The sequence below is a fragment of the Dermochelys coriacea genome, chromosome 4 (genome assembly GCF_009764565.3).
Source record: "Dermochelys coriacea isolate rDerCor1 chromosome 4, rDerCor1.pri.v4, whole genome shotgun sequence".
Lineage (NCBI taxonomy): Eukaryota > Metazoa > Chordata > Testudines > Dermochelyidae > Dermochelys > Dermochelys coriacea.
In genome coordinates, this window is record NC_050071.1 from 56,704,137 (window position 1) to 56,731,371 (window position 27,235).

General features: G+C 40.1%; 1 protein-coding gene across 2 annotated transcripts in view; it reads right to left on the reverse strand.

Annotated features, from left to right (window-relative positions):
- Window positions 1-1,642: 1,642 nt before the first annotated feature.
- SLC10A7 (solute carrier family 10 member 7) overlaps window positions 1,643-27,235 on the reverse strand; it is a 203,733-nt gene continuing 178,140 nt past the window's right edge. For both annotated transcript variants that reach the window (XM_038399604.2, XM_038399603.2), the window contains 2 exons: window positions 8,402-8,547; window positions 1,643-4,279 (listed from right to left, as the gene is read on the reverse strand). In XM_038399604.2, the coding sequence (XP_038255532.1) occupies window positions 4,235-4,279; window positions 8,402-8,547 (191 nt within the window). In that variant the 3' untranslated portion in view covers window positions 1,643-4,234. The remainder of the gene's footprint in view (window positions 4,280-8,401; window positions 8,548-27,235) is intronic.

The following is a 27,235-nucleotide window of genomic DNA, read 5'->3' on the forward strand; positions in this document are numbered from 1 at the left end:
AGATGCACAAATGTAACTGAAGGGCAGAGTTTAATATCTTGTCTATTTAATGTATTCACAAAAGGCCATGGGTACATGTGGCACTTTATAATAATGATAATATAATTGAATTTGAATGATAACAAAATGGAGAATTTATGATTTAGCCTCTTATCAGGTAGTAATTCCCCAAATACATCACTCCAGGGCTGCAACATCTATTTAATTGCAAAATAGTTTGCATGACACAAGTTTAAAAAAGTATGATACTGTGATAGTCTGATATGCAGAATTCTGTAGAAGATTATGATTCAATACAAAATGCAATTCAGTGTTTTCTGTATTTCATTTTTTAATGCCAGAACAACATCAAAAAAAGAAACAACTCTTCCACATGTGAACTTGCAAACAATTATATATTTTGGACTTGTTTCTCTCTAGAGATGTATGCATACATACATACACACACACAGGTATGTATGTATATATACACACAATTTTTGTGTGCTTCCTACACACAGTTTTTCATCCTGGTTTCTATCCCACTCCTGCATCAAGATATTCCTGCAGAAAATCATGCACATGTACAACTGAAGGTGAAAATTGTGATTAGGGAGCATACTATAAAGGTTTCCTCTTTCCCTGTTCAACAGAATAATTTATACAACTGTATTTTTTGTGAAACCAAACTGCTGAATTCTTCTGTTTCTCCTCTGTGGATGGATACAAGTCATCAGTCTCTCCTAGGACTGCTGCTCTTTTAGCCTGCGTGCTGCACAAACTGAGCAACTGACACAAAAAATACAAAACCCAAAAAAGTAGTGGATAAGGATTTCAAAAGAATTAGAAAATTATTTGACTTGAACATATTACTTAGGTCATTATACCCTTTTAGCTTTGGAGCTTTGTTTATTCCAATACATAAGAGATGATTAGCTGTTCTGTTAACTCTTGAAAGCCAGAGCTGACAATACGATGTATGATTTTTTTTTTTGCATTGACAGTAATATATGAAGTCTCAGATATACAGAATGTAAGGCATTAATGAGTGAGCAGAATCCTTAAGTCCTAAACATAGTCCAAAAATCTCATTTATATTAAAAGGAGTTTTAGTCTGAATACAGACTGCTGGATTTCTCCCAATAAATGTGAAGCCAAGGCCAGAAACATTCAGAACATTTTCTAATCCTCTACTTATAAAACAGCACTATATTCAATTAATTTATTTAAATCTGATTACAAACTTGCCATATCTTCTGCTTGATTCTCATCTTTCCTGCTACATAAAACAGGTCTTGAAGTTATTTATATCCACAAGAAAAGGACTGTTTCTAGACAAATAACTTTTTTCAATTTAATTAGTAAAATATTTTAAAAATTGTTCACGCTTTTTTTTTTTTTTTTAAAGGAACATGCAGAAAATTCTACAACTTCACTGACAAAAGAATGAAACTTCAATTTCCAAAAAAACAACAACCCCAGAACACAGACCCAGATGATAAGGAAGTTTGTCTTTCCCCTAATTTCACATTAACAAAACTAAGTCCCATGTGTTCCTTTTATAAAGGCATGTAAGCATAATTGAAGGCATAAAATGAACAGCTTAACCATCTTTAAACATAACAGAATCTTTTGGATATGAATTATTAAGTTCCACTAAGTATGGATTTAAAAACTTATTTCAGATTTGCTTTATCTCTCGTTCAGAATAATACATCCAACATTAATTTATGTAAAAACAGGAACAAACATATACCATTTAGGCTGCTCTAAACAATCACTAATTACACTAAAGGATCTAACAAAATTATCTGGAAAATAGTCTTAAGAATATTCTTAACACAATAAAATTATAACAAAGAGACATTTTCAATGGAATCTAAACTAGTTGCTGCATGTATCGAAGGCGTTAGATTCAGTACATAGAGGTAGATCAGTTGGAATATTAGCAGTGTATTGACTGTTTAGAGAGGACACAACCAATGAAGGGGGGAAAACCAACTGTGTGTGCTAGAATTTTTTTAATAATTTATAACAGTCAACCACAAACTCATGCTGTCTTTGGGCTTGATTCAATGCCTATTAACGTCAACACAGAGATTCACTGATCTCAATTGGAGCTGGATCAGGCCTTTTTACACTTTGAGGGTTCAGAGACAGATTCATGGAAACAAAACAAAAAAGCTATAATGGAACTGTGCCCTTTAGCTAACCCTTGGCTGCTCTCAATGTTCTTAAGCATTAGGTAAAGGAATTTTGATGCATATGGAGCCACTTTATGGAAAACGTTTGATAAAGCGAAGCTTATGATTTGGAGCTAAAAAACTTATGTTTGATCTTCTTTCATAACTGGGTTTGAGCACACCTCTACAGGCACACTTATCAAAAACATCTTTGAGCTCACTGGCCACTGCTCTGTGCATTATTTGCAGCTGAAAAGAAGCTTAGATAATACAGGCCCAACCTTGGAAGGCGCTGAGCACCCTCAACTCTCATTCGTTTTTAGTTTCATTGGTTCAACTCTAGTTAATGGAAACTGACGGCATCAGCACCTTGCAGGATCTTTGTTGTTTGCATATTTTATGATCAGGGATTGATGATTTCAAAACACATCACTGACAGCCAGTAATAATGTCTGATATTTTAATCTCAATGGCAATGGAGCAGCCTACTACAGACCTCCGCTAACACAAGGCATCTCTGCTTGGCACCAAATGGAATCCTCTTATATTAAACCAACAGGAGAGATACAGCAAAAAATAACAGGAATAACAGGAGAGATACAGTGAAAAATAATTTGACAAACACATGGGGACATGCATCCCAAGCATCTTAAAACAGATTGTCAGCTGGTATAAATCTTAATAGCTCAATGGATCTATGGCAGAGAAACTGAGGATCTTCCCCTTTGTGTTTGCAGTTAATGCTTGCAATGCAATTGAGTGCAAGGGGAATAGTGACATACAAGATGTATGTATGTATGAACTCTGTACTTTTATCTATCTTATTGTTTGAAGTTTTCTTTTTTTCCCTTTTATTTTTTTAATGGACAGTCACCACCACAATTCCAGCAGAGAGGTACATCTTAAAATTCATGTTAATGCACCCATTCGAACTGCCTGACATTTTGAATAAGGTGCTTGTTGTGTGTTCAACTATATACCTGTCCTCCATGTATCCTTGGTCCCTTTTCTCTGTTTATTAAAAAAAAATTCTATATTTTTAAAGAAAATATTTGCAATTGATTGTAAAATTAACCATGATAATGTTTTTGTTGTTAGAAGCATCCTTCTTAATTTGCCTTACAACCTTCTCAATTAGAGAAAAAAAACTGTTGACTTTCTTGTCCTCATGAGGTTTATTAACGTGGCAATATATAACTTAGTTTTGCTTTTACTATGGTAAAGATTCTATTTTAAAAATAGCAACTAAATCCTGTCACTGCAAATCTTTGTGTTGCATTTGGGAGAAAGAACAGAAAAAAAGAAAAAAAAAGTGTTCACCTTGGATAAATAATAATAATAAAAACCTCTTGAGTGCAAAACACAAATATTTCACTCATAACCCAAGCACCAGACCATTTCTTTGAAGAAGCTTATGATGCGCTTAAGACATACAATGCCACAATATCATAATACGGAACTGAAAGAAATTTCTTGAGAAACCATTAACTTTGAAGGAATGTCTAGACAACTGTGTCAAGAAATGCAAATAATTTATGCTTCTCAGCTTCTACCCAATGGATGGCCCCATGCTGAGCGTACACAAACTCAGAAGAAAAAGGCATGTCACAGTCATATGACTAGGGAGGATAAGAGAATCACATAGAAATTCAAGTTAATCTTGAACAGAACTTCAGAAAGCACTTCTCTAAAGTTAGCCAGCATAGCCCCTGGTCATTTTAGCTAGTTTAAAACACTAACTTACAGGTGGTGCATCCTAGCTTCAAATGAGAGGTGATGAAGGGAACACAGCTTTTAATTATTATGATAATTCGTTGTTAGAAAAATAAAAACTAAATGACTACAAAATACTGTACAACCTCTTGCAGTAACTAACAAAGTGGCTTCTGGAAACAATGCTTTTGCCAAAAATGCATTTTTAAGGCACTTAAAAAGGTATCTCTTTTTTAATATATATAGAAAAATAAAATATGCGCTAAAGCAACATTCACAAATACTAGTCTTTTCAATTGTCTGTGTGTGTACAGTATAGTACATATATACATTCACTGTGACACGGACTGCTTCCATTGTTATACCTTCACAGGTGCTTTGGGCTGTCTTGTTAATTTCAGTGCCTGCAAACATGAAACAAAACAGTCATTTATTGCGTTGCTAAAGACTATAACCAAATACAAGGCAATCTTTTATTTTAGTGGGTGCAAAGGGTTCAGTATATTTCCAGGTGGCTCTGAGAATCCATATTATCCAGCTTTATTACAGTTTATAACTGAAAGGTTCTAAGTCATTTCCACTCAGAGTCAAGTTTTTTGTGCTGTGAAGGATTTTCATCTTACCTGGATAATAAAATCACTTGGCTCTAAACTGAGCTGTGTGCCTCTGTGGAGGCAGAGCAGCAGCTGGAGGGGGCAAATGCAAACTCCCCTCTCTTTGCATTTCAGTCACTGTCACTCACTGAGGTGCTGGGGAGTTTAGTGTTACAACTTTTGACTAGTACCTGTGTCCTTCCTGAGTGGCAAAGCCCAGCAGGAGAGCACTGGAACTGGAAGTGACTGTCAAAGCATCTCTGCTGGTGGGCTGAGACTCAGCTATCCTTAAGAGAGAAACTGGTAGGCTCTGCTCAAGAAATCATCTTGTGAGACAGATAATCCAATTATTGACCTGTTTTAAATTCCCTTTTTTGGGACAGATTGTTGAGAAGGTTAAGGAGAGGCTATTCAGATAATATCTGGAGTCCCCGCATTCCGTTGACTTCTGATCATTAGGTTTCAAGCCCGATTATAGTATAGAAATTGTACCAGTTGCATTGACTGGTGAACAAATATCACTGTTTCCTTTCCGAGAAGTCCCAGATCGTAACAATAAGCAAATAGGTTATCAGTCCTGAGGTGTCTCACACAGTAGTTTTAAATATATTTAATGTCTGTATCAGTTCCTACAGCTTGTCAACCATCCCATTAAATACTTATACAAGATTAGATGCCGCCAATATGCTGACAACACCCAGCTCTACGTTATCTTGGTGCATGACCCAACAAGTGAAGTCGAGCAAATTAGTCCATGTCTAGCTGAGGCTCAACTCATACAAAGCGGAGATAGTGCCTGTAGGTTGGCGGGGAGAAGCCCTCTTGTTTTAGGGAGTACATGTAGCCGTTCGTCCTCTGACTTGCAGTTTTGGTGCTGGGTTAGACTGTAACTGCTCCTGGATGCTCACATAGTAGCTGTGAAGAACGCTTTCTTTCAGCTGCATTTGGACAGAGAAGCATGGCTTCTTCTTTTGAGTGTAGACCCTATTTATTTATCCATGTCTCTGTTCTGGGGAGATAAAATTGCTGCAATACACCCTACATGGCACTTAATGTGGTTGTCTATTTATTAAGTAGTGTGTCCTATGGCACATTACACCAGTGCTCTGTGATCTATACAAGCTTCCAATTAGCTTCTAGATGAAATATAAAGTGTTGAAAAAAAGCTTTACATGACCTGATTACTTGAGAGGCAAGCTCTTTCCCGTGGTATAAGTCTGCATTTCTATCCAGGATGGCGCTAGTCCTAATAGCCCATTGTTTTTATAAAGGGGGAGGGAGGAAAGACAGGACATTTTCTAAGAGAAGTTCTGAAGTTCTGGAAGTTAAATCACAACTCCTATAGGTCCTAGAGAGATGGGATTTGCTGACCCTCATCAGAGAACAGTCATGCTTTTTCCTGGGCTTATCCTGAAGGGGTACTTTAACAGATGTAAGTTGGTATGAGGATGGAAACTATTATTTTGAGGTGGGTTGATTAAATAAGAGAATTATATTTTGAGAGATGTGATTTACTGGATCTTTGTATTGCAAATATTTGTCCTTTAGTATTATACATTTTTCAAGCCTGTAAAAGCTCCTTGGCAGATCTATTTAAAACCAACGTAAAAAAAAATCCTTAAAAATAAATTGGGCATATGTAATGCCATGTCTCCCAACAACTATCAGCATTTAACGACTGCCAAAATTTAGCCATTAGAAACTGTACTCTTGGATATTATATACCAAGGGGTTCAGGAGAGAGAGACAATTTCACATTTTGTTTGGGTAACAATTTCTTTTACTTTGTAGTCTGGCAGATTTTGCTGCCATATTTACAAGCTAGAAATATCCTACTGCAGATGAACCTCTAAATATTTAAATTCAATTTCATACAAGCAGATCACATGTACTATCATAATTAAGCAAGAATGTCAGTGGAACTGAGAACTGTGACTGGATAACCGTCTCCCATTGCAAGAGAAATGCCAAAGCGAAACCAAGGGTGTTTATAGAAAAACATCAAGGTGATGATGACATGTTTATTTTCAAAGCGGGAGACCATTATCCAGTCACAACCAGTTCAGTTCTATTGTAATTATTGCATCTGTACCAAAAACTTCATTGATTTTTTTTTTTAAAAAGAGTAATTAAAATAATATTCCTGTGAATAACCCAGGAGACCAAGTGAAATATATTGGTGCAGCAGAATGACAGTTTCTCAAAATATCTTTATTGCAGCATTATTGTCTGAGTAGATGACTTGTCTGGGGCTTAATGAATACGAAACTAGTGCTTGGTGCACCTCCAAAGGAGGTGCAATGGTGGTTCTAAATCACTTTTGCTCTCCCCCAATCTTGTACTCTGCCTGAAGACTACTATAACTTGCAACAACTGACAACAGCCTCAAGAGGCCTTTACTACAGGTGGAGATCACAGATGTGCAGATTAGCTCCAGCCATACTCCCTATCTTGGCCACAGGGAGGAGTGAGGTGATACACAAGCTGTAATGCCCTAGCAGTGTGGTGATCATCTTCTGGCCAGAGATGCCAGTTTAACTGGGCTTTTTTGCAGGAATAGCAAAAAGTCAGACCCAAGCACAGTTGAAGATCAGGACTACTGTACTTTTATTGATAAACTCTGCCTGAAAGGGCTTTTTTAGGGGGTGAAATTTTTAATCTGAGCTTTAGGCCATGATTTTCAAGTGACTAGTGATTTTGGGTTCCCAACCTGAGATGCCTTAAAGTGGCCTGACTTTTAGACAGTGCTGAGGATCCACTCTCTGGAAATTGGCACCGTTTGAGGTGTCTCAAGTTAGGAAACCAAAAACCGAGGCACCCCAAATCACTAGTTTGAAAATCCTAGCCTCAGAGTTTGACACAGGCATTGGACTGACAGCAGTGGAGGCTGATGTCCTCTTTGGCTGCTGACTCAACAACCCCAACATTTTTGTTGAAAATTCGAAATTCTGAAAATTTCAATCAGGTTTCTTCTCTGCCTACTGAGGAGGCTTAGGCAGTGGCAGTGTAAGCTTTCCCACACTGTGCTGTAATGTACCTCAACTTTCACCTACAAGGACTCCCTGTATGGGTGAGAGTTTCCCAGTCTCCATATCCATTCAATCCTTGTCATCTCTGCTAACCAGAAGTGCCAATTAGTGTCCATCATGACGATTTGTTTCTCTAGTGTTGTTATTTCTATCTTAGGAACTGGACAGACACCATTAAACTTATTTCACATGGACCACCGAACAGCTGTCAAATGGTAATAGCACCAATCACTGCTATAATAAACTGAATTTGACCCAGTGAATTGGAAATGAAAAACCTCTCTGTATTGTGTTGCAGCCCTATGAACCAGCCAATGCTATATTTTTGTTTTTAAAACTTGACATGAAATACCAGTCATCCATCTAGTAATCTGTATATTTTTCATTAAGTATAAAGGACAACATAATATTAGAAAACAATGAAAGCTTTAGTCCTGAATGATTTTAATTCATTGCATACAGGGCTCTTGTTTAAAAATAACAACAAAACCCAGCATATACACAAGATCTCAAAATGATAGATATATGAAATCTCACCAGAAGAGAAATTCCAAAGCTAGCTTTATTTGATAGAGATTGGCTCATGCTGATAAATTCAGATCTATGAAGGGCCTATCTTATTCTGAGTCAGGTGCCTGGCTTGCTAATGAGTAAGGAGCCAGCTGCAGAGGTCTGATCTGGATCTGAACTTCTCAGAAATCTGGGATGTTTGAATCCTGGGTTTTCATTCAGTCTTGGTGAATATCAACACCATAAAACAAGAAGGGAACAAAGGAAACCCCTAGCTCAGAATCTACAAGAACAATGAAGGGTTTCAGAGTTACATTTACTTACCGTTATCTTTTCTTACATTAAAAAAAAAGTACTCTGAATTATAAATATGTCTGTGGGTGCAATTTCTTACCTTCTGTCTAGAAACCATCCAAGATTTTATTGTTGGTACCAACACACTGCCAAGAAGAATCTGAGCTGGGTGATAGATAAGTAAGGGGACGGAAATTAACGACAGGTGCTCATAGCCGGCAAATACTATCTTCAGCATTGGAATTCCTGTGGACACAAAGACAGCAAACTTAAGACTCCGACTTTGCTTTTCACTTCAAGGATCACAGCAAAGCATTTAACATTTTATTGAGATTTCAACTAGAGAAAACGAACTTTTCTGCAAGAATGAAGACACAGAAGAATCTTGTGAAAGGCAAAAAAAAAAGTTATTACACAACAACTCCACTGCAGAGGACCCTTTCCTCCTCTGGCAAAGCTTTAGAATACCAGAAAGGCTTGAAACAGAAGTTCCCTAATTAAGTGGAGTGATGCCAAGCTCCAGCCAGAGGCTTGATGCAGATTTGCCTTGATGGAGAGTGATTGTGCAGGTGCTGGAGGGAGTCTTGGATATTTTTTCTTTTTTTCTCTCCTTTGCTCTATCACCATTTTTCTCACTTGTTCCCTATGAACCTGCCCATTTGCTCCCATTCATAATCTTCCTCAAGTCCTACCAGCTGTGTGGGAGCACTGTGCACCTACAAACTCCTGATCCATTCCCTTTCCATAGAGAAGTGTTCAATCATCAGCCTTCCCTGCTCTGACTGATGCTTATGGCTCAGATGGAGCCAAGTGCCTGTCAAAGGGAATATTAATTTGTTAGTGAGATAATATCACTTCCCACTCTAGCCATGAGTTTCTGAAGAAAGGGAGGAAGACAAAAGTCCTAATGAATTAAAGGGGCAGAACAAATCAGCTGAAGTAGTTAGTGGAGAAACTAGGAAATGGTTAGAGTACAGAGGAGGCTGGGGGTTGGGAGGAGTGGAAGTAAAGTCCCAAATGTAGGACATCTTTCCTAGGAGACTTAGTTTGAGCTCAACAGTGCTATTTCTATTACACTTTCCCAAGGAGAATCTTGACAGATAATGAATGTGTATGTCTCTGTCTGACTCAGTCATTATATACTAAAACAGGATATCTTTTTAAATACTTGTTCTGTAAAATAAGTTTATATAATCTGAGAGGATCTCTTTTTATGGAATGCTTTTCCATATAGAGCTGGAAATAAAACACAAAATTCTTCACCTTTAGGTCATTGATTCAACTCTAGGGAAAGGATGGCAGGGATGAGAACTGTGAAACTTTCATTACAAAACCCACATAGGTGAAATTTTTATCATAAACCCAAACTTGGGTTTGTAGAGGCTGGCAAACCTCAGCTGAGTTTGGAGGAAACATGAACCATTTGAACATAAGAAAAGCCCTACTGAGTCAGACTAAAGGTCCATGTCTTCAGAGAGTAGCCAGTGCCTGATGCCCCAGAGGAAATGAACAGAACAGGTAATCATCAAGTGATGCATCCCATCACTCATTCCCAGCTTCTGGCAAACAGAGGCTAGGGACACCATCCCTGCCCATCCTGGCTAATAGCCATTGATGGACCTATCCTCCATGAATGTACCTAGTTCTTTTTTGAACCCTGTTATGGTCTTAGCCATAACAAGCGGCTCCTCCCCAGCACTGCACACAAGTATATTTAGATGTCTTAAGAGGTCTGCAACCTTCACACCCGGCAGGCAATTCACCACATGGTTCTCCTGGCCATCACAAACCCATCTATCTATGTTTCTAATAACCAAAGCCCCCATGACTATTACCAGTCTCTTCCCAATAACTGGGGTCCCCTCCTCTGGAGGGATATCCTCAATGCGAGGACACCATGACACCATCTGGAAGGAGGGTCCCAACTATGAGATTGTTTTCCTCTATTCCAGCTTGATGTTCTCCTTCTGAGACGTTCAACCTTCTCAACAGCCCAGCGGTTGTCAGAGTGGGGATGGGATTGCTCTGCCATGTCCCTGAAAGTCTCCTCTGTGCACCCCTCTGTCTCCCTTCGCTCCTCCAGTTCAGCCACTCTAGTCTCCAGAGCCCATAGTTGGTCTCTGAAGACCAGGAGCTACCTGCATTGAATGCACACGTATGCCACAATCGTGCATTCAGAATTCAGTGCAATAAACTGGATAGCCTTCCCCGCCCCCACTCTGCTGCTGAACTTCTGCCGTCGTTCTTTTTACTTTTGCAGGATTTTTTTTGTTTTTATTCTTCATTGGGGTGAGTAGTGTTATCGGTCTAAGTTTAGAGAATGTTTGTTAGGTGCCTCTTGCACTTGTACACCTCACACTCCCTCGCAAAAGTCCCCTATTTGCTAGCTCCTCTGGTCGCTTAGGAGCTGGTTTCTTAAACCCCTCTTCTCTTCACTGTCATCTGGATAGTGGGAGTCTAAATGAACCAAAATCAAGCAGTTTGGACAAATTGCCATGAGCCAAACCTCAAAGCTTCACAGAGGTCTAGCAGAGAATGTAAGAGATCACACCATCTGATGGCTATTCAATGACTTATGTGTAATGAGCTGCTGATGTGAGTTCCGTCCCCAGTGGAGAAGTGGCCACATCACACAAATCATCTGCAGAATTAACACTACTAATGGTAGCCTAAAAAGAGAAATGAAGGCATGAACATCAACCACATGCTCCCCCGTTAGTGGGTCTGGCCATGGTTGCAGTTCATTGACAGGGCAGTGTGGGGAAACTTGGACTGATGCTGTCTGTGCTCTGCCATGCGGATACAGAAAGATACAGGATATCTTTGAGACTTCAGCCTATCACCTTTCAGAAGCACTTCATGGTTACTTATTTAAAAGAATACGTTATTTTGTGTAAAGATGATATAGAATGAAGTTATCCAGGTGTTTTCTTCAAACACATCATTGTTCAAAATGTTTCTTTTAAGACATAGAAAATTATTACTATGCTCCACCAAACAGGGGTGCAGACAGAACATGTAACCGATCAGTGCCTTGTCTGGACCATAGAGAGGATTACACATGAAAGTACCAGCTATTCCCGAGGAGAGCCTTGAGAATTCATCCCATTTTATTGCTGATTTAAATGTCACTCCTGGGGACTCACACTTTGGCCTTCATCGTTCCAGACAAGGTGGGCTGAACAGGTCTTCTTTCTGAGTCCATCTATGTGGCTTCTTAAATGGCCAGAGCATCACTACTGAGCTGGCGAGACACTTCTTCACTCCCACCAGCTGACGGCTTGGATCCACCAAAATTACTACTTCTAAAAAACACTAACTTCCCCCTTCATTCGTGAACTCTTCCTCTTACTGACCTCCCGGACCAAGTACTGTCTCCCTCCCTAGTTAGGCAGCATAAAACCTATTTGCCCCACATTCACAGCTCCAGCTAATCCTGCTTCATGCATGATGCTCTATCCAAAGATGCTGCCTGAACTCATCCTTATTCATGGTGCCTCCACAGCACACCTCAGCAGCTCCTTTTAATCCAGATAGTGGTTTTATGTAAAGAAACTGACAAATACTGGTTCCAGTCCTTCAAGACCATACTCATAACTAGCAGTCTTTACTCGTGAGTATTCCCAGTGAAAAACCACTAACATAATAAGGGTCTGCAGGACTGGGTCGAATATTATTAAACAAACATCTTCAAACAACATTATGGGTCTGTCATCAACCCAAAAGGGGGAGACATTTAAAGTTGGTTTTGTTGTGCCATATCTCAATTAAAAGGATGCGAGTTCTGCTGGATTTCTGAAAGGCCTGGAGGATTCATAGTAACCTGCAGTGGAAAGGGAGCTCGCCACAGTGCAGGGATGAAAGATCTTTCAAGGGCTTTCTGAAGCTAGTGAATACACTATATTTGGATAGACTCATATGATGGATACTTGTATTGCAAAGGAATATAATTTGCTACACATGCCCACCGTGCCGTTTTTGCACACTGAAAACAGTTTTATTGCATAACAATTTGCCATCCCAAACTTCAGAACTTGAAGCATAAAAAAAGGTATGGTCCTCTAAATACAAGAAAGCAATCTGAAAAATGACTTAATTGCTGAACGCGCTACATTCAACTCGATGATGATGATAATAAAATAAAATAAAATAAAATAAAATAATAATAATAATACTGTACTTAGCATTTAGGTAGCACAGTTTTATCCAGAAATCTGAATGCACTTTACAAAGGTGAATAAGCCCCATTGTTCCATATTTACATATGGAGAAATTAAGACAGAGAGCTTTAATGGCTAGCCTAAGATCAACCAGGAAACTAACGGCAGAAACAGAACTAGAACCCTGACTCCCAATTCTGTCCCAGATCCAAAGTGACGGACATGTTCTTCAAAGTCCTGGGCTGAGAATAAACATGAGAAATGTTAGCCTAAAAGTTGATTTTTTGGGGGGAAAGTTATGAATCAGTAAAAACTGGGAAGTAAAATGAAGGCTGTCATCCATAACTATAAAGTATTATAACTAGTGTGACAATATAATTAGATTGTTGGGTACTAAGTGATCCTTAATTCATGGATTGTTTAGATACATGTCACAACAGTAGCTCTTTCTCAGCCATTAATGTGCAATTAGAGTAAAGTTTCATAATTTACCGGGAAAAGCTGACTGGGGGTGGAGTAAATTTTCAGATTTGCATTAATTAAGAAAAAATCCTGTTCATCTTTTATGCAGCTCCCGCTTACTGCAAACCCAGCCTTTGCTAGCTTTTATGTGTTTGTACTAAATATGGAATTGGGGAGTAACAGACTGGATGCTCAGAAACTCATGTCAGTAATGGTGAAAACTTAAGTGTTGGAAGTTTGGCTTTTCATTGGCTAAAAATTACTCCCTAAATTAAAAAAAAAAAAGGTAAATAGAAATGTGTGTGTGTGTAATGTGCCAAACAATATTTAAAATGCCTTCTATCCCACTAAGAGTCCATAGGACTGTAGCTGTAGTTCTATGTAAAACTTAGCCATTTATAAAAGTATCCAGAGATGTTATCGAATACTAGGTAAGAAAATCTTGCAAACGCTTAATTAGGAAAAAAATACATAATTTTTAAGGTAAAAAAGAAGAAAGACTCAAATTGGAAACCTGCTACATTATTTTGTTTTGCTCTCCGATCACACAGAGGAAAACTTTTTAAAATGTTGTAAAATAAACAAGCAAACAAAGAGCCCCATCTTGATTCCTGGGCTGAGGATGTATGCGAAGTTTCAGCCTGCAATGTATTTTTATGGTGAGGTGGTGAACTGCTGTTAACTGAAGCTGTAAACAGAAACACTGACTGAAACAGTAGTGACATGAGCAGGTGCTGCCATAACAAAAATAGTAAAGTGAAGGGGATGAATTTAAATCTTTCAGATGGATAGCAAGGAACAAAGGTGCTAAGCAAAAAGGCTCTGGTTATCTTTATTTTGGTCTGTCCGCTCCTGTTTTGCTCATCACTTATAGCATACTACTACTGACTCTAATGTAATAAAATAGCTACAGCAAGATTAAAGTAATTCAGTATAAGTTTGCACAGCATCAGAGCAAATACTTTAAAATAAAATAAGGTCAGTTAGACACCTCTCAGGTTTTCTCAAAATACTTTAAGTGTTTCTGACCTCATTTTTCTTGGATTTTGTTAGCATATGTGCAGTTCTACCTGATGGTTTAAAAGTGGTTATATATACACCCAGACATATATTGCTGTATGCTTGGGTGGTGGGTTTTGTTGTTTTGTTTTTTCTTAAGAGTCATTGGGCCAGATTTTTCCTCACACTAGTGTAATCTGATTGACTTCACTGGTGTTAGTCCTGATTTACACTGCTATCAGAGGGAGGGGAAATCAGGCCTGTCCTTTATTTTTTGCTGGGATTTTAGACTCTGCTATGGCTTCACGGTATGATCTCCATGATGTAAAGCAGAGGAGGTCAAATATTCTGACAGACACATGCTCAGGTACACACACATTCACCTCCAAGAAAAGAATGAGCCAAGGGGCTTAGTTAGATGAGAGCACAGCACCTCACAGGATCAAGAGATGAAAAGCAGAAAGGAGAAACACCAAGGATCGTACAAAAAATGTCCTCACTTCTGGGGAAAAAATAAGCATCTAGACACTCAACCATCTTTCCAGCCGGATTTTCCCTGTTTCTTGCTCCCTTGGGCTTATTCCTTTCTTCTCCTTCTCCTGTCTGCTCTCATTGTTCCTGTGTTCCCTCTCAGTCTTCGGTTCCTGTATTCTGATGGGCTCTTTTTTCTTCTCCTTCTCGTCCTTTATGTTCTCCCTCACCTAACCTTTCTGTTCCTGCATACTCTCTTTTCTTCTTTTTCCTCAGTTCTTGCCCTTTTAACCTGTGTTCTTCTGCTGCCTGAGGGTCCCAATTCTCCTCTCATTTACAGCAGTGAGAATCAGGTGCAATTCCATTGAAGGCAATGGAGTTATACCAGTGTAAACAGATGTTATGAGAAGAGGGCCAGGCTTGTGGTGCTGGATTCCCATTTATTCCTGATATTTCTGCTCTTTTTCCATGTCTTTCACCACTCTTTTACTACTAACATTAAAGCATTTTGTGATACAGTATTAGGGGCCTAGAGCTGACCCAGTGCTCTGGTCACTGACGGTACTAGCTATTTCCCTCCTGGAATGGAATTAATAGGGCGGATGGGGACTCAATGGCTTAATTAGACAGGAGGCTGACCAGCTAATGAAAGCAATCAACCAATCAGCTGGGAACAATTAAAAGGACAAAAAGGAAGCACAAGAAAGTGGCAGACAGAGACCAGGGGATACGGGATCTCAGGATGGGGTGATCTTCCCTTCTCACTCTCCAGAGAGTGGGTTAAGGGGAAAGTTTACTTTCAGTTATATGTGGCTATACAGGGCTGTACTGGTGAATTGGTGAAAGGGACCTAATAAATAATATGGTGGGGCTTATGTCCACCCTGGTTTGTGGTGATACAAAGGGTGGAAAAGGTAGCCTGTTACGTATGTGGAGCAGATATGCGAATAGGAGAAAATCTGCTTGCCCAACCTCCATGACTATCAACATGGCCAACAATAATGATGGGGTATCTACAACACAAGAGTACTGAGTGGGTGTGCCAGAAAAGCTTTTTCTCCCCTCACCTATGCTGATTTGGCCCCAAGATTGTACTTTGGACATCCCTGATCTAAGGCTACTGGTTCCCAAGTAACTAACTCAACTGAAATCCGTTTTCCCCTCCCCCATCCTTGCACCCAGTGTAACCTCACACATCTTTCACTTCCTCTCTCTCTCCCTACAACCCTGTTGTTACTTTCACATGTTCTAGTCTCCTTTATACAAGGCCCTATGAAAATATCATGCTGCACTTCATTACATTTAGTTAACTGTAAAATAATAAAAAGAGTCCTACAAGATTTGAAGGTATTTTTAAGCAAATTTAAATTTAGGGCTCTTTTCATCTAGCTATCATTGCAGTCATATAAATGAAGCAAATTAATTTTAATGCTCCAAGGTACTGATTCTGTGTCACCATGGTTGACAGGATCCAACCAGACTTTATGAGATGGCATTTGACTTTATGGAAGTGAGCACTGTGCACGCATTTACAATTTTACAGGGACTTTAAGCTGTCATGCTGAAAAATGTTTATAAAACATTAATCAAAAAGTGCCTCTTTAATACAATGCATTGTCTGAAAGATGTTAGAAGGCACATATTGTAAATGGATTCTTTTTCTGACTAAAGTAATTTCTACCAAAAGCATTTCCCCACTGCTATACAAGTACACAGGGTGGATAGATAAAGAGCACTTTCTCAGCACATTACTACCTGATCCAAACACTTGGGAAATCACTAATGTACAGCATGCCATATTTCCATGTCACACATGACACATTTGTCTAAAATTACCCAACAGAGTTTGACATTGCAGCATATTCCATAGCAGAGCTTTCAACTGACATCTGCCAAGTAAGAACTTCAAGTAAGAGCTTTCTTCTTCTAACAAGCAAGTAAGAGTTTTCTTTTATCCTATACCCATGATGGAAAGGATAAAACAATAAGTACTGGAGCTCAGTTTTTCTATTTTAATATGTTTATTTTATGCTCCCTGAATTTGGAAGTTTTCTCATAGCAGCTTTCATCACTTGCTGTTTTCTATAGTACTAATGTGATTTGAGAGAACTTAATATAACATTTTATTGCTACCAAAAGACAGGCTATTATCCTTCACCCCCAAACCCGAATTATTGCTAGCTAATATACTTTTCTTTATTGTTCAGTGTTTTCCCCTTAAATGTCTGTATGCCAAAGCATTTATCCTAAAACTTTATCACTTATATTACTGAATCACATTCCAAACCACTTGTGCATTGCACATATGAGAAACTGCAGTATTTTTACTTGGAGAAACATATTTGGAACAACAGAAAGAGAATACCACTGAAAGTAGGGACACACAACCCATTCAGAAGATCAGAGGAAAAAGTAAGTATCACAAAAGCAATGACAACCATTAAAATACTGTCCTTGGTCTATGGATTTGTAATAGTCTATTCTATCTGTCTATACATTTCTAGGTGAGTCAATTACCATGGTATTTAAGAGTCATATACAAGAAATAAGACATTACTGAGTGTGACAGACTCAGACCAGAAGGATATAAGAGAGTAGTAGAAGCTTCAGAATGAGCAGGTCCCTGTTCCCTGGATAGCCAAACAAAGGCTACTCCAGGCTAATCAAGACACCTGATGCCAATTAACCAATTAAGGCTGTTAGGCTAATGGAGACAGCTGGAACCAATCAAGGTCTCACTCATACTGCTTAAAAGCTCTCCTTTCCAGTTCCCTTGGGGGAAGCCCAGGTGAAAGGAGCTGGAGGAGAGGAAGCATCACTGAATCCTGAGGTAAGGGTGAAGCTAGGAAAAGGGGACCACGGGGAAGTGGCCCAGGGAATCAAAGCAGCGTCAGTGGTGAAAGGAAAACCTCTAACAGCTGCTACCATTAGGATCCTTGGGCTGGAACCCGGAGTAGACAGTGGGCCTGCGTTCCCCTCTTCCCACCCATGCTTTACAGAGATCCTCTTAAGAGGGGAAGCAGACTTTGGTCCACGCAGGAGGCCAAACTGCACCTACTGAGCTCTAAGGAGCAACAGAGACTGTGGGTATTCCACTTTCCCACCTCCCATACTGGCCTGTGATGAAAGTAGCTCAATAAGCTATGACCTTTGCTGCTATACTGAGAAAGGGAGGTCATATTGAGGGCCTTAGCGAGCGTCTGAAGCCACTGAATCTGCCTGGAAGTGTGTGACCCACCAATACAGGCTTGAAGCTTTGTCACATGATTTATGAATAGTAGTAGCTTTTCTAAGTTATATTGTCTTTCTGCAGGATCACTTTGGAAGTTGATTACAAAAGGAGGGATGCCAGGACATTTAGCAGCCTTCTTGATTGAGGAAATACCTGTTCAGAGAGGAGTCTTGCATTGGGATCTGTCTGAGACAGGCAAGACACTAACTAGCTCAGTTTGATTGCCAGTAGCAGGAAGTTTCATGAGACCCGACCACTAAGAACACACTGCCAAGCAGCCTCTGAGAATTCCCCTAGTGGTTTTGCCAGCCACATCTTCCCTGCTATGGCAGTATTCTCAGAGGGGTGCAGAAAGGTAGTCATGGATATAGTAGGTTCTAACTTATTTAGGATTTAGAAATTGAGAACAAAGCTGTTAAAGCAGACAAGAACTTGGATGGGGAACTGTTGTTGAGCACAGAGTACTGGTGATGTACTGTGATCAGTCTGTCTTGTTCAGCGGAGATGTTGCATGTTGTACCAGATGGAGCTTTCATGGTTATCCTAGACAGAGCACACTGCAATAGTTTAGCTTTGAGGTGACACAGGATATATTACTGTGTGTCCTAGAGGAAGGAACACAAACTTCTGGTTAGCTGTAGATGGAAGAAGGTGTTTTTGGCCACTGTTTTTTGAAATCCTGAAACTGCACACCACTTCGATTTATTTATTATTTGGCATATGCAATGCATTCAAGCCAAGCCACCCTGTTCTTATCAGCAATGTTCAGGGCATGAAGACCTCCAGGAAGTTGAGTCATTTTGCATTCCTCAAGAATGTGCGTCATAGTTTGTGGCTGCCTGCACTGACATAGTCCACTATCTCTGAAATGCTACTGAAATACTGCTGCAGCACAAATTCCACGTCTGGTACGAAATGGGTTGAGAAGGCTCCATTGCCTTTGTGGTAAATCAAACCCGGGTTGACATTGAGTCAGAGACAAGATAATTATTTGTCACTTTCTCTGCAGACCATGAAGCTCGCCACGCATCCTCTACCATAAATCTCTCAAACTTAAACTTATCCACAATGGGTGCTGTGAGGGCAGATGACTGTGTGGTGGATTAACGAAGTCTTTAATTAATGGTAGATATGGTATATCATGCAATTTTGTCACAAGCTTTGCTTTTCTTTCATCTCTGCGAACACTGGGTGGAGCAATATTGCAGAGAACTGGTAACCATGGTAGAGGAGTAGATATAAGTGTGCCTGAAATAATACACATGGTGGTATTAAGTTGTACACTGATTATCCTTGTGTGAGATGAGCAAGCCCATACTGGAGTGCAGTACTCTGCCGCTGAATAACAGAGTACCAAAGCTGAAGTGCATAATGTTTGGGTGTTGATGCCCATGTCATTCTGGCCAGTTTTCCGAGTAGGTTGTTGTGTTTTTTGACTTAGTCCTTTTCTTTGTAAGATGATCATGATATGCGAGAGTCGTATCCAACATAATGCCTAGACCTGATGTGAATCATGCTTTATTTGCTGACCGCTGAAAACTATATTCAGCTCTCTGACCACTTGTGCATGATGTAAGAACTACAAAAGGCCCCACCCCCACAGCTCCCATTGGCTGTGGTTCCTGGCCAATGGGAGCTGTGCGCAGAGCCCCCGGCCCCTCTGGTGCCTAGAGCTGCAGGGACATGCGGATCTGGGTAGGGTGCCCCTGCTAGCCCCTTCAACCCTCCCCCGCCAGCACCAGCAGGGTCCCAGGCCACCTCCCCCAGCACCCGTGGCACGCCTGACTATCCCCGACAGAGCACCCATGGCCCGCTGCCCAAGTTTTAATTAGGGGTATATAGTAAAAGTCATGGACAGGGCACGGGCCCTGAATTTTTGTTTACTGCCTGTGACCTGTCCATGACTTGCACTAAAAATACCCATGACTAAAATGTAGCCTTAATAATAAAACAGAAAATATAATATTGTCTCTATATGCCCACATCTTGAATAGTGTGTGCAGATGTGGTCACCCAATCTCAAAAAAGATATACTGGAATTGGAAAAGATTCAGAAAATGGCAACAAAAATGATTAGGGGAACGGAGCGTCTGCCATATGAAGAGAGATTAATACGATTGGGACTTTTCATCTTGGAAAAGAGATCACTGGTGGGGGGGGAATATGCTTGAGGTCTATAAAATCATGACTGGTGTGAAAAAGTAAACAAGGAAGTATTATTTACTCCTCATAACACGAACTAGGGGTCACCAAATGAAATTAATAGGCAGCAGGTTTAAAACAAACAAAAGGAAGTATTTCTTCACGCAATGCACAGTCAACCTGTGGAACTCTTTGCCAGAGGATGTTATGAAGGCTAAGCCTATAACAGGGTTCAAAAAAGAATTAGATAAATTCATGGAGGACAGGTCCATCAATGGCTATTAGCAGGATGGGCAGGGATGGTGTCCCTAGCCTCTGCTTGCTAGAAGCTGCAAATGGGTGGCAGGGGATGGATCACTTGATGATTACCTGTTCTGTTTATTTCCTCTGGGGCACCTGGCATTGGCCAGTGTTGGAAGACAGGATACAGTGCCCTTTGTTCTGATCCAGTATGGCCATTCTTATGTTCCATCAACAATGTCCACATTTGTAGCCTTGCAAACAGCACTTTATGATTTAATGTATCAAAGGTGGCCGACCATCCTAAAAGTATTACGGAGAATATTTTTCTTCTGCCTATGGGCATAAGAAGATCCTTCATCTGTGCAATTAGCACTTTTTTGGTGCCATATCTAAGTCTAAAGTCTGACTGGGAAGAGTCCAGGTGCAGCTGGAGTTATTTTGCCACTGCCTTCTTGGTAGCATCTAAATTATGCTGAAAGAAACCCTTGCTTAAAGTATTTTAAGAGGTGAGGAACTCAATACACTTTCAGATCTCAATTCAGTTTCAACGTGGGGAGGAGGAGGGACACACTGAGGCATCAGTAAAAGAAAAACATGTTGAAAGAGGAAGTTGCACAATGAAATGGTGAGAGATTAAAGGAGCTTGGTGGGACAACATGAGAGAGTCCCAAATGGGGGACAGTCCTTCAGCTGGAAGTTTTGGCTGGTCTGCATTTATCCAAATGAACAAAACACTTTACTTTCATGCTGTGCATTGAAGAAAGGACAATGGCCTAGATTCACAAAGATACTCGGGAGTCATGACACTGAGCGTTGTGGCACCTACATTTTATGTGCCTGGAAAAATTACAGGAACACCACACTGACTCACGAAGCCTGAGTTACTGCCTAAATGGGGAGAGATTCACAAAAGCCAACACAGTAGGTGGCTTTCCTGTTGAAATCCCTTCTCCTAACCAGTTGGAGGGGGGCTTTGAACTGGGGGTCTTCCACATCTCAGGTGAGTACCCTAACCACTGGGCTAAAACTCCTCTCTCCCATCACCCTTGCTGTCTTGTGTGAATCTGCTTGAGGGGCCTGGCCTGGTCAGGCCCCACATAAGTTATGCAGGTGAATCCTTGTCCTCCTTGGTTTGTGAATTGCTCTGGGATTTAGGAGGGAGATACGTGTCCAAAGTTGAGGCAGTCGTACACATGTCCAGAGGCAGAAACACAGGAGCAGAGAAAACTTTTTACTGCAAAAACTTAGGTGCTGAGTGCGTTTAGGCACACACAGGATTCAGCAGCAGTTTTGCGAATAGCAATGGAGCCTAAAGCCGGGACTTCGGTGCCTAAGAACCTTTATGAATCTAGGCCAATGACACTAGAGCATTCAAAATAGTGCTCACACGGCTAGCATGAGACTGGGTGCCTGTTACCTCCTTTGGGAGCACAGCACTACTGGGATACAGACGAATCACTGAGTACCAGTTAACATACTACACTGGCTACAAAGTTACCCGGGGGATGCAGGAGAATCACTTTTTGAAATTCAGTCCTGTCTATGTGAGATTCATACTGGCTGCAAGAGATTTCAGTGGGTCTGAGATACATATAAAGGTGAAGGAAGAGGAGGAAGATTAATGAAGAATGAGACAGATATTTCTTTTGTCACTAACACTAAAGGAAAAGATGGAGAAAAGCTAGTGCCCTAGGCATGCTTTTACTAATTTTAGTTTTTTAGTTGTTCAGGTCACTGGTTCACCTACTTCATATTACCACAGAAATTAGACTCTGCAATGTAAAATGTAGCTACCAAGAAACAGTACATCTTCAACTATCAAAGATTTAAGTAAATAAAAATATAAAAGGGGGAAGAGAGAATGTGCTGTTTGATCTATTTATGGTTTTTCAACGGGTGTTTTCAGATTGGAAGTGATGTTTAATGAATGACCTGAGCAATCTCACCAAATGCTAACAATGAAACATTAAACACTGACAACTGAAGACTGTTGCCTTAGACTCAGGAACACCTTAACCCATCTGACAATATTGTAGTAGTAATTAATTAACAGGTCATTCAAGAATGAATCAAACCACCATAAATCTTATTTTAAACACTAGCTTATCTCTACAGTGAGACCTAGGCACATGCATGGCTATGGTGTAGCTGATCTTGGTCTACTTCAGAGACTTTTTCTGCCTGCATATCAAGTCTTAGCTCACACAGACAATACATTCAGAGGTTCGTCTTGTACTTCATTACTAACATGAAAGCCATTGAGATGTGTGTACTCAGTGACTACAGAAACACCCTTTTTTTCTCTATATTTCTAGTATACTTTTATGTAACAGAGCCATGTCAGTGCCTCAGATATTATGGTGATAAATGGAAGGATGCATAGAGAGACAGACAATATTCTACAGATTGAAAGTTTTATTAATTTGCTGTTCCCTTGAACACAATTATTCTCTCCAGCACAGTAGATGCCAGGATATGTCGAGGCATCGAAGTTTTGGAGAAGTGAATTTCATTTAATATATTAAAATAGACATTATGGAAATACTTATATACATTATTCCTATTGTATTTGAGTGCATGCAAGAAATGAAACCCACAGCGATTCCCTCCTTATGCATCAAGGCAAGCAAAAACACAGATACATAAACTAAACATCTCCTCTCCCGCCCTCCTTTTACTATGTTTTTAGGCCATGGAAATGCCAGATATCAGAATCTGAAAACACTGGCCACAACTTTTCAGCTTTTTTTTTTTTTTGTAGAACAAAAGGATAAGAAGATTTACTTTCCCCATCACTTGGGCAGGGACTTTGGAGCCAACAGTCATCTATCCACAGGAGAGAGAAATACTGTCCTATGTCTATTTTCCACACTAAACCACTGACAATTAGGATGGTGGTGGGAGTTGTGCAACTTGCAGCTCTGAACTTATCCACTTCCAACCTCCCAGCAACTCCCCTTCTAACAGGGCCACTACTTTTTCCAAGTGTTTTTTTAAAAAAATCCTTTTATCCACAGTTTCAGAAGTGTCTGAAGCCAGCAGCTGAGCCTGGCTGCCAGACGGTGCATTGAGAGAAGCACATGTAGATGTGATACTCCCACGGAGACTCAACAACATCTTCAACACTCTCAATACTCTTTACTATAGGTGACATTTGTAGCCTCTGCCAGCTTGGGATAAAGGGATCTTGAGTCATGTCCAAACTCTGCTCCCCCCAAGGGTAACCTGCCAGCTATCTGCTGAGTATAACGTAGTTCCTTAAAGTAGATACATTAACTGTAACTGTTTTTGGTGGAGAGAGAGGGATGGGAGGGCTCTTGTGTCATTATCATTTTACAGCTGGGTGTTTGTAGCATTTTTTTTATTATAATAAAGCGGTATGAGCTTGCTGTCATTAAAAACCTGCAATCTGGTTTTTAGTGTCTGATCCAATTAAGTGTACATCTGGCAAGACACACAACCAAATAAATAATTGGAGAGGTGCAACTCTGAAATGACAATTGTTATTCATCGATCTCTTTTTGCAAGTCGAGATTGAGAGATGTAAACTTCAAGTGAATGAGATCTCCTGGGTAAGATTCTTCAGTTCAAACACAGTAAACAACTGTTGTTCTCTGATGCACATTTTAGTACTGCTGGAGGCAAACTTTCTAAATATTAATAAAAAAACTACTACTGGCAGAGTATACAGATGAATAGGAAGCACTGGGGAACAAGCCCCAGTGCTGGATTTCTTGCCCACCTTCAAAGGCTAATCAAAAAGCATATGTTTCAGGGCACATAAGAAGGGAGATCCCCTAATTTCCTATAAAGTTACCCTTTTAGAATCATAAGAGATGAAAATTCATTAAACAGAAACAGGGGAGGCATAGGATATCATGAATCTCATGCCAAACACAACAATAGAAAAACATGTGCTCTGTCCAAGTACCACTAAGACTCATTTAAACTCTGACATTTCTTTCTTTGAGGTAGATCTACGAGCAGATTATCTTCCTGAATATATGTCCTCACTGTAGCTCCTTTGTGCTTCTCTTGTGGTGCAAAGAGGTCATAAAACTGACTTAGCTAGCCAGCATGTGGACATGATGGGAGACTAGGTGTTGCCAGAGCATTGCTACTCCCAGAGGCTGTCACTAGCTGGCACATGAGAGCAGGGCTAAGTCTGCTCTGATTTGTGCCTGGACCCCATATGTTTACTTGCCTATTGATTCTAATGGTCACACTGAAATATATGGAAAATGTTCACGTTGTCTGTCAATCAAACTCTCAGACACTAACCTGGCAAGCTAGAGGGTGCTTCACTTCATCCCAATAATAATACTTTAAAATATACAACTATACATGAACATGGGGCCAGAGTCACTGGCAGGTCTAGGTCAGCATATAATGGTAAAGTGCCTGGCGCAAAGCCCTGGTGATAGGCATTTGGCTGAAGGAAAAAGTTGCTAAGTCCACAACTTCAGCTGGACTGGGGTGAGTGTGTAGGGGGGTTTGAACAGCTAAATAAATGGGAACAGCTGATGGGTGTGATGATGGATGTGCTGATTCACCACATGCCAGCAAAAAGCCTAATGTATGGTGTTGTGGCTAAAACTTCCTGCCATGTCACTGGACTCTGGCCATTCGTTGGCTGGGATTTGGAAGCAGCATCTCAGCTCAGTTACACAACTATGTTTGTTACCAAGCTGAATAAAGCCTTTTTCCTATTTAAAAAAAAAATCCCTTGGGGATTACTCCCTCTGGGTGAGTAGGAACACTGTACATGCCTGCAAACTGCCAGCTCTGTTTGGGGAGTGGGTGAGGGAGGGTGCGGAGGCTTATGTAGAAGGAAAACATTTAAACTATCTCCATCCCAGAAACCTTGAAAATGGATCTGGTTTTTGTCTGTGTTCCCAATGGAGTGACATCTTTAAAACATTGGCAAGTCCCGACCATCAAGTTCTACCTCTCCTCGGAGTCTAGAGAGAAAGGAAGGTGGCGACTTGTTAGGTCATAATGATGACTTGATAAATAATATTGTACCTCAAGAACATGTTTGGTAGGGACCCAAACGAGCAAGGGTGGGAGAGCGAAGCAAGTATGTAGCCAGTCCTAGAGAACTGATCAGCCATGCAAGGAGGCCTACATAGCTTCTCATTAAACAAGATAGCTCTTTCCTTCCTTGGAAATAGTTTAAAGTTTTTAGGAGAAGACTAAAGGGCTGGTTGGTCAGCCAGCCATGGAAAGGGAGGAAAGTCTATGAAAGGAGCACCAAAAAGGAAATAACTTTCTTTGGCTTCTTGGTTCTGCTTTCAGCTACAGCAATGTAGCTTGGGAGTAATTTCAACGACTTTAAATGACAACAACAGAACTGTTTACAGGTACTGGGAACTTCTGTACATGAACTGGGGTTCTAGTACTGTCCTCCTGTGCCAGGCTCTCCATTCTAACTCATTCACCATTAGCCCCTCCAGGCCTAATCTTCTGAAATAAGTGCCACTTACTGGGAAGGGAGAAAGCCCTCCCAACCGCCCTGCTGGTGGAAAGGGGGGAGACACAAAAGAACTTAAAAAAACAAACTTTAAAACTGACCTCAGGAACATAGATTTGAACTTGAAGAACCCACACTAACAGTAGGTACTTTATCCTTGGTACCAGCTCTTCATAGTAGTTTGCTCTTAACATACCCATTAGAAGGCCAGGAGATTTCTTATGCAGGCACAGTAAGGAGGCTAGAGCTGGGAATTAGTTGGCTACAGTAATAATCCTTGTGAGACTTCGTATCTTTCTAGGAATTCAAAAGCAAAAATGGATTCAACAGGATCCCTATGATTTTAACAATTTTGGTGGAAGTTGGGAGTACACCTTGGTCCAGATACAGCCTCCAGTCATCTGTTCTTTCAAATGCCATCCCCTACCAACAAGAATCATCTCTCTTATGCAGGCAGGTGACTTTCACCTAGATCCCTTTCTCAATCAGGTTAGAGGAAAAGGCCATATAAAACTAAATATCAGCAGCAAGTGGATGATTATGCAGCCTAAAATGTTGCCTCTTAGTCTTCATATAAATATTGAATAAAAGGGGTTACAAGATGGATCCTCCATAACCTCACAAATGAAGGCCTTCGGAGAACATCAGCAATTGCACAGCATTACCCTTTGGGAACTGTATATGAGAAGTCAATGGAATCACTCACATGCTTAAAATTAGGCACAAACAGAGCAGAAACTTGAAGTCACTGGGAACAGAAAGCATTCAGCATCATGCAAGAAGTGCTCATTATTCCTGCAGGTTCAGCTCCATATTTAGTGGATCTGCAATGGTTGACTATACAAATTAACTCTGGGCTGAAACTTGGCAATATTTCTGGTTTCACTGTGTTTCTTTTCTCTTATGCAGTAATTAAAAGAAGCCTTATTTTATTGCAGCCTGTAATCTGAATCCAATCTTTTGGCCTTTTTATATTTAAAGCAGCTAGATTCTCAGTCATAAAATAGACAAATGCAGCAGCACGCTACCTTGTTTTTAAATTGTCTGAACATAGATTGTCCACTCTGCACTGAAGCAATAAAACAGTGTATCCATTTTTATTAAAAAAGAAAACCAAAACAGAAAAAACCTTCAAATGAAATTGAACCAAACATTTTCAAGTAAAATTGACCAAAATAAATAAATGTACAGCTTCTTCCTCAGAAAATTTATTTAAGAATCTAAAAAGCCATTGCCTTATTGCCATCTAAATGAGAAAATGTATGCTGCACTGAATACAAAATCCTAATTCCAAATGGGGCTTTTTAACAATCCTTTGTCAATCATATCTAGTATGCTGATGTTTTGCACCTGTGATAGCCAGAGTAGGTAGCAGCTATTTATTTTCTGCTGGATAAAATACATATAGATTGTAGTTATTGAACTATTATGAACGTTTAAATTAAAAACTGAATTACTGGTGAGTCTGCATTTTTATTTTTTTAAGTGGTGACCTGTAGCTAGCAATTCCCTCTCTGTAAAAGATACAATAATCTTCTACACTAGCCAGAGACTATGTACAAATGCAGGCAACAAAGCCTGCAGTATTGTTTTAGATGAACCATACTGATCGCTCTGCACTTCCTTCAGGCCTCCTCTTTCTTGCTGAACGAACTCCAGGGAATGGCATCATGTCGGGCTTTCCAGATGGATTATGTGAAGCCATAGCTCAATGTCATTTTCAATAGCAAGACTCATAATTAAAGGTCAAAT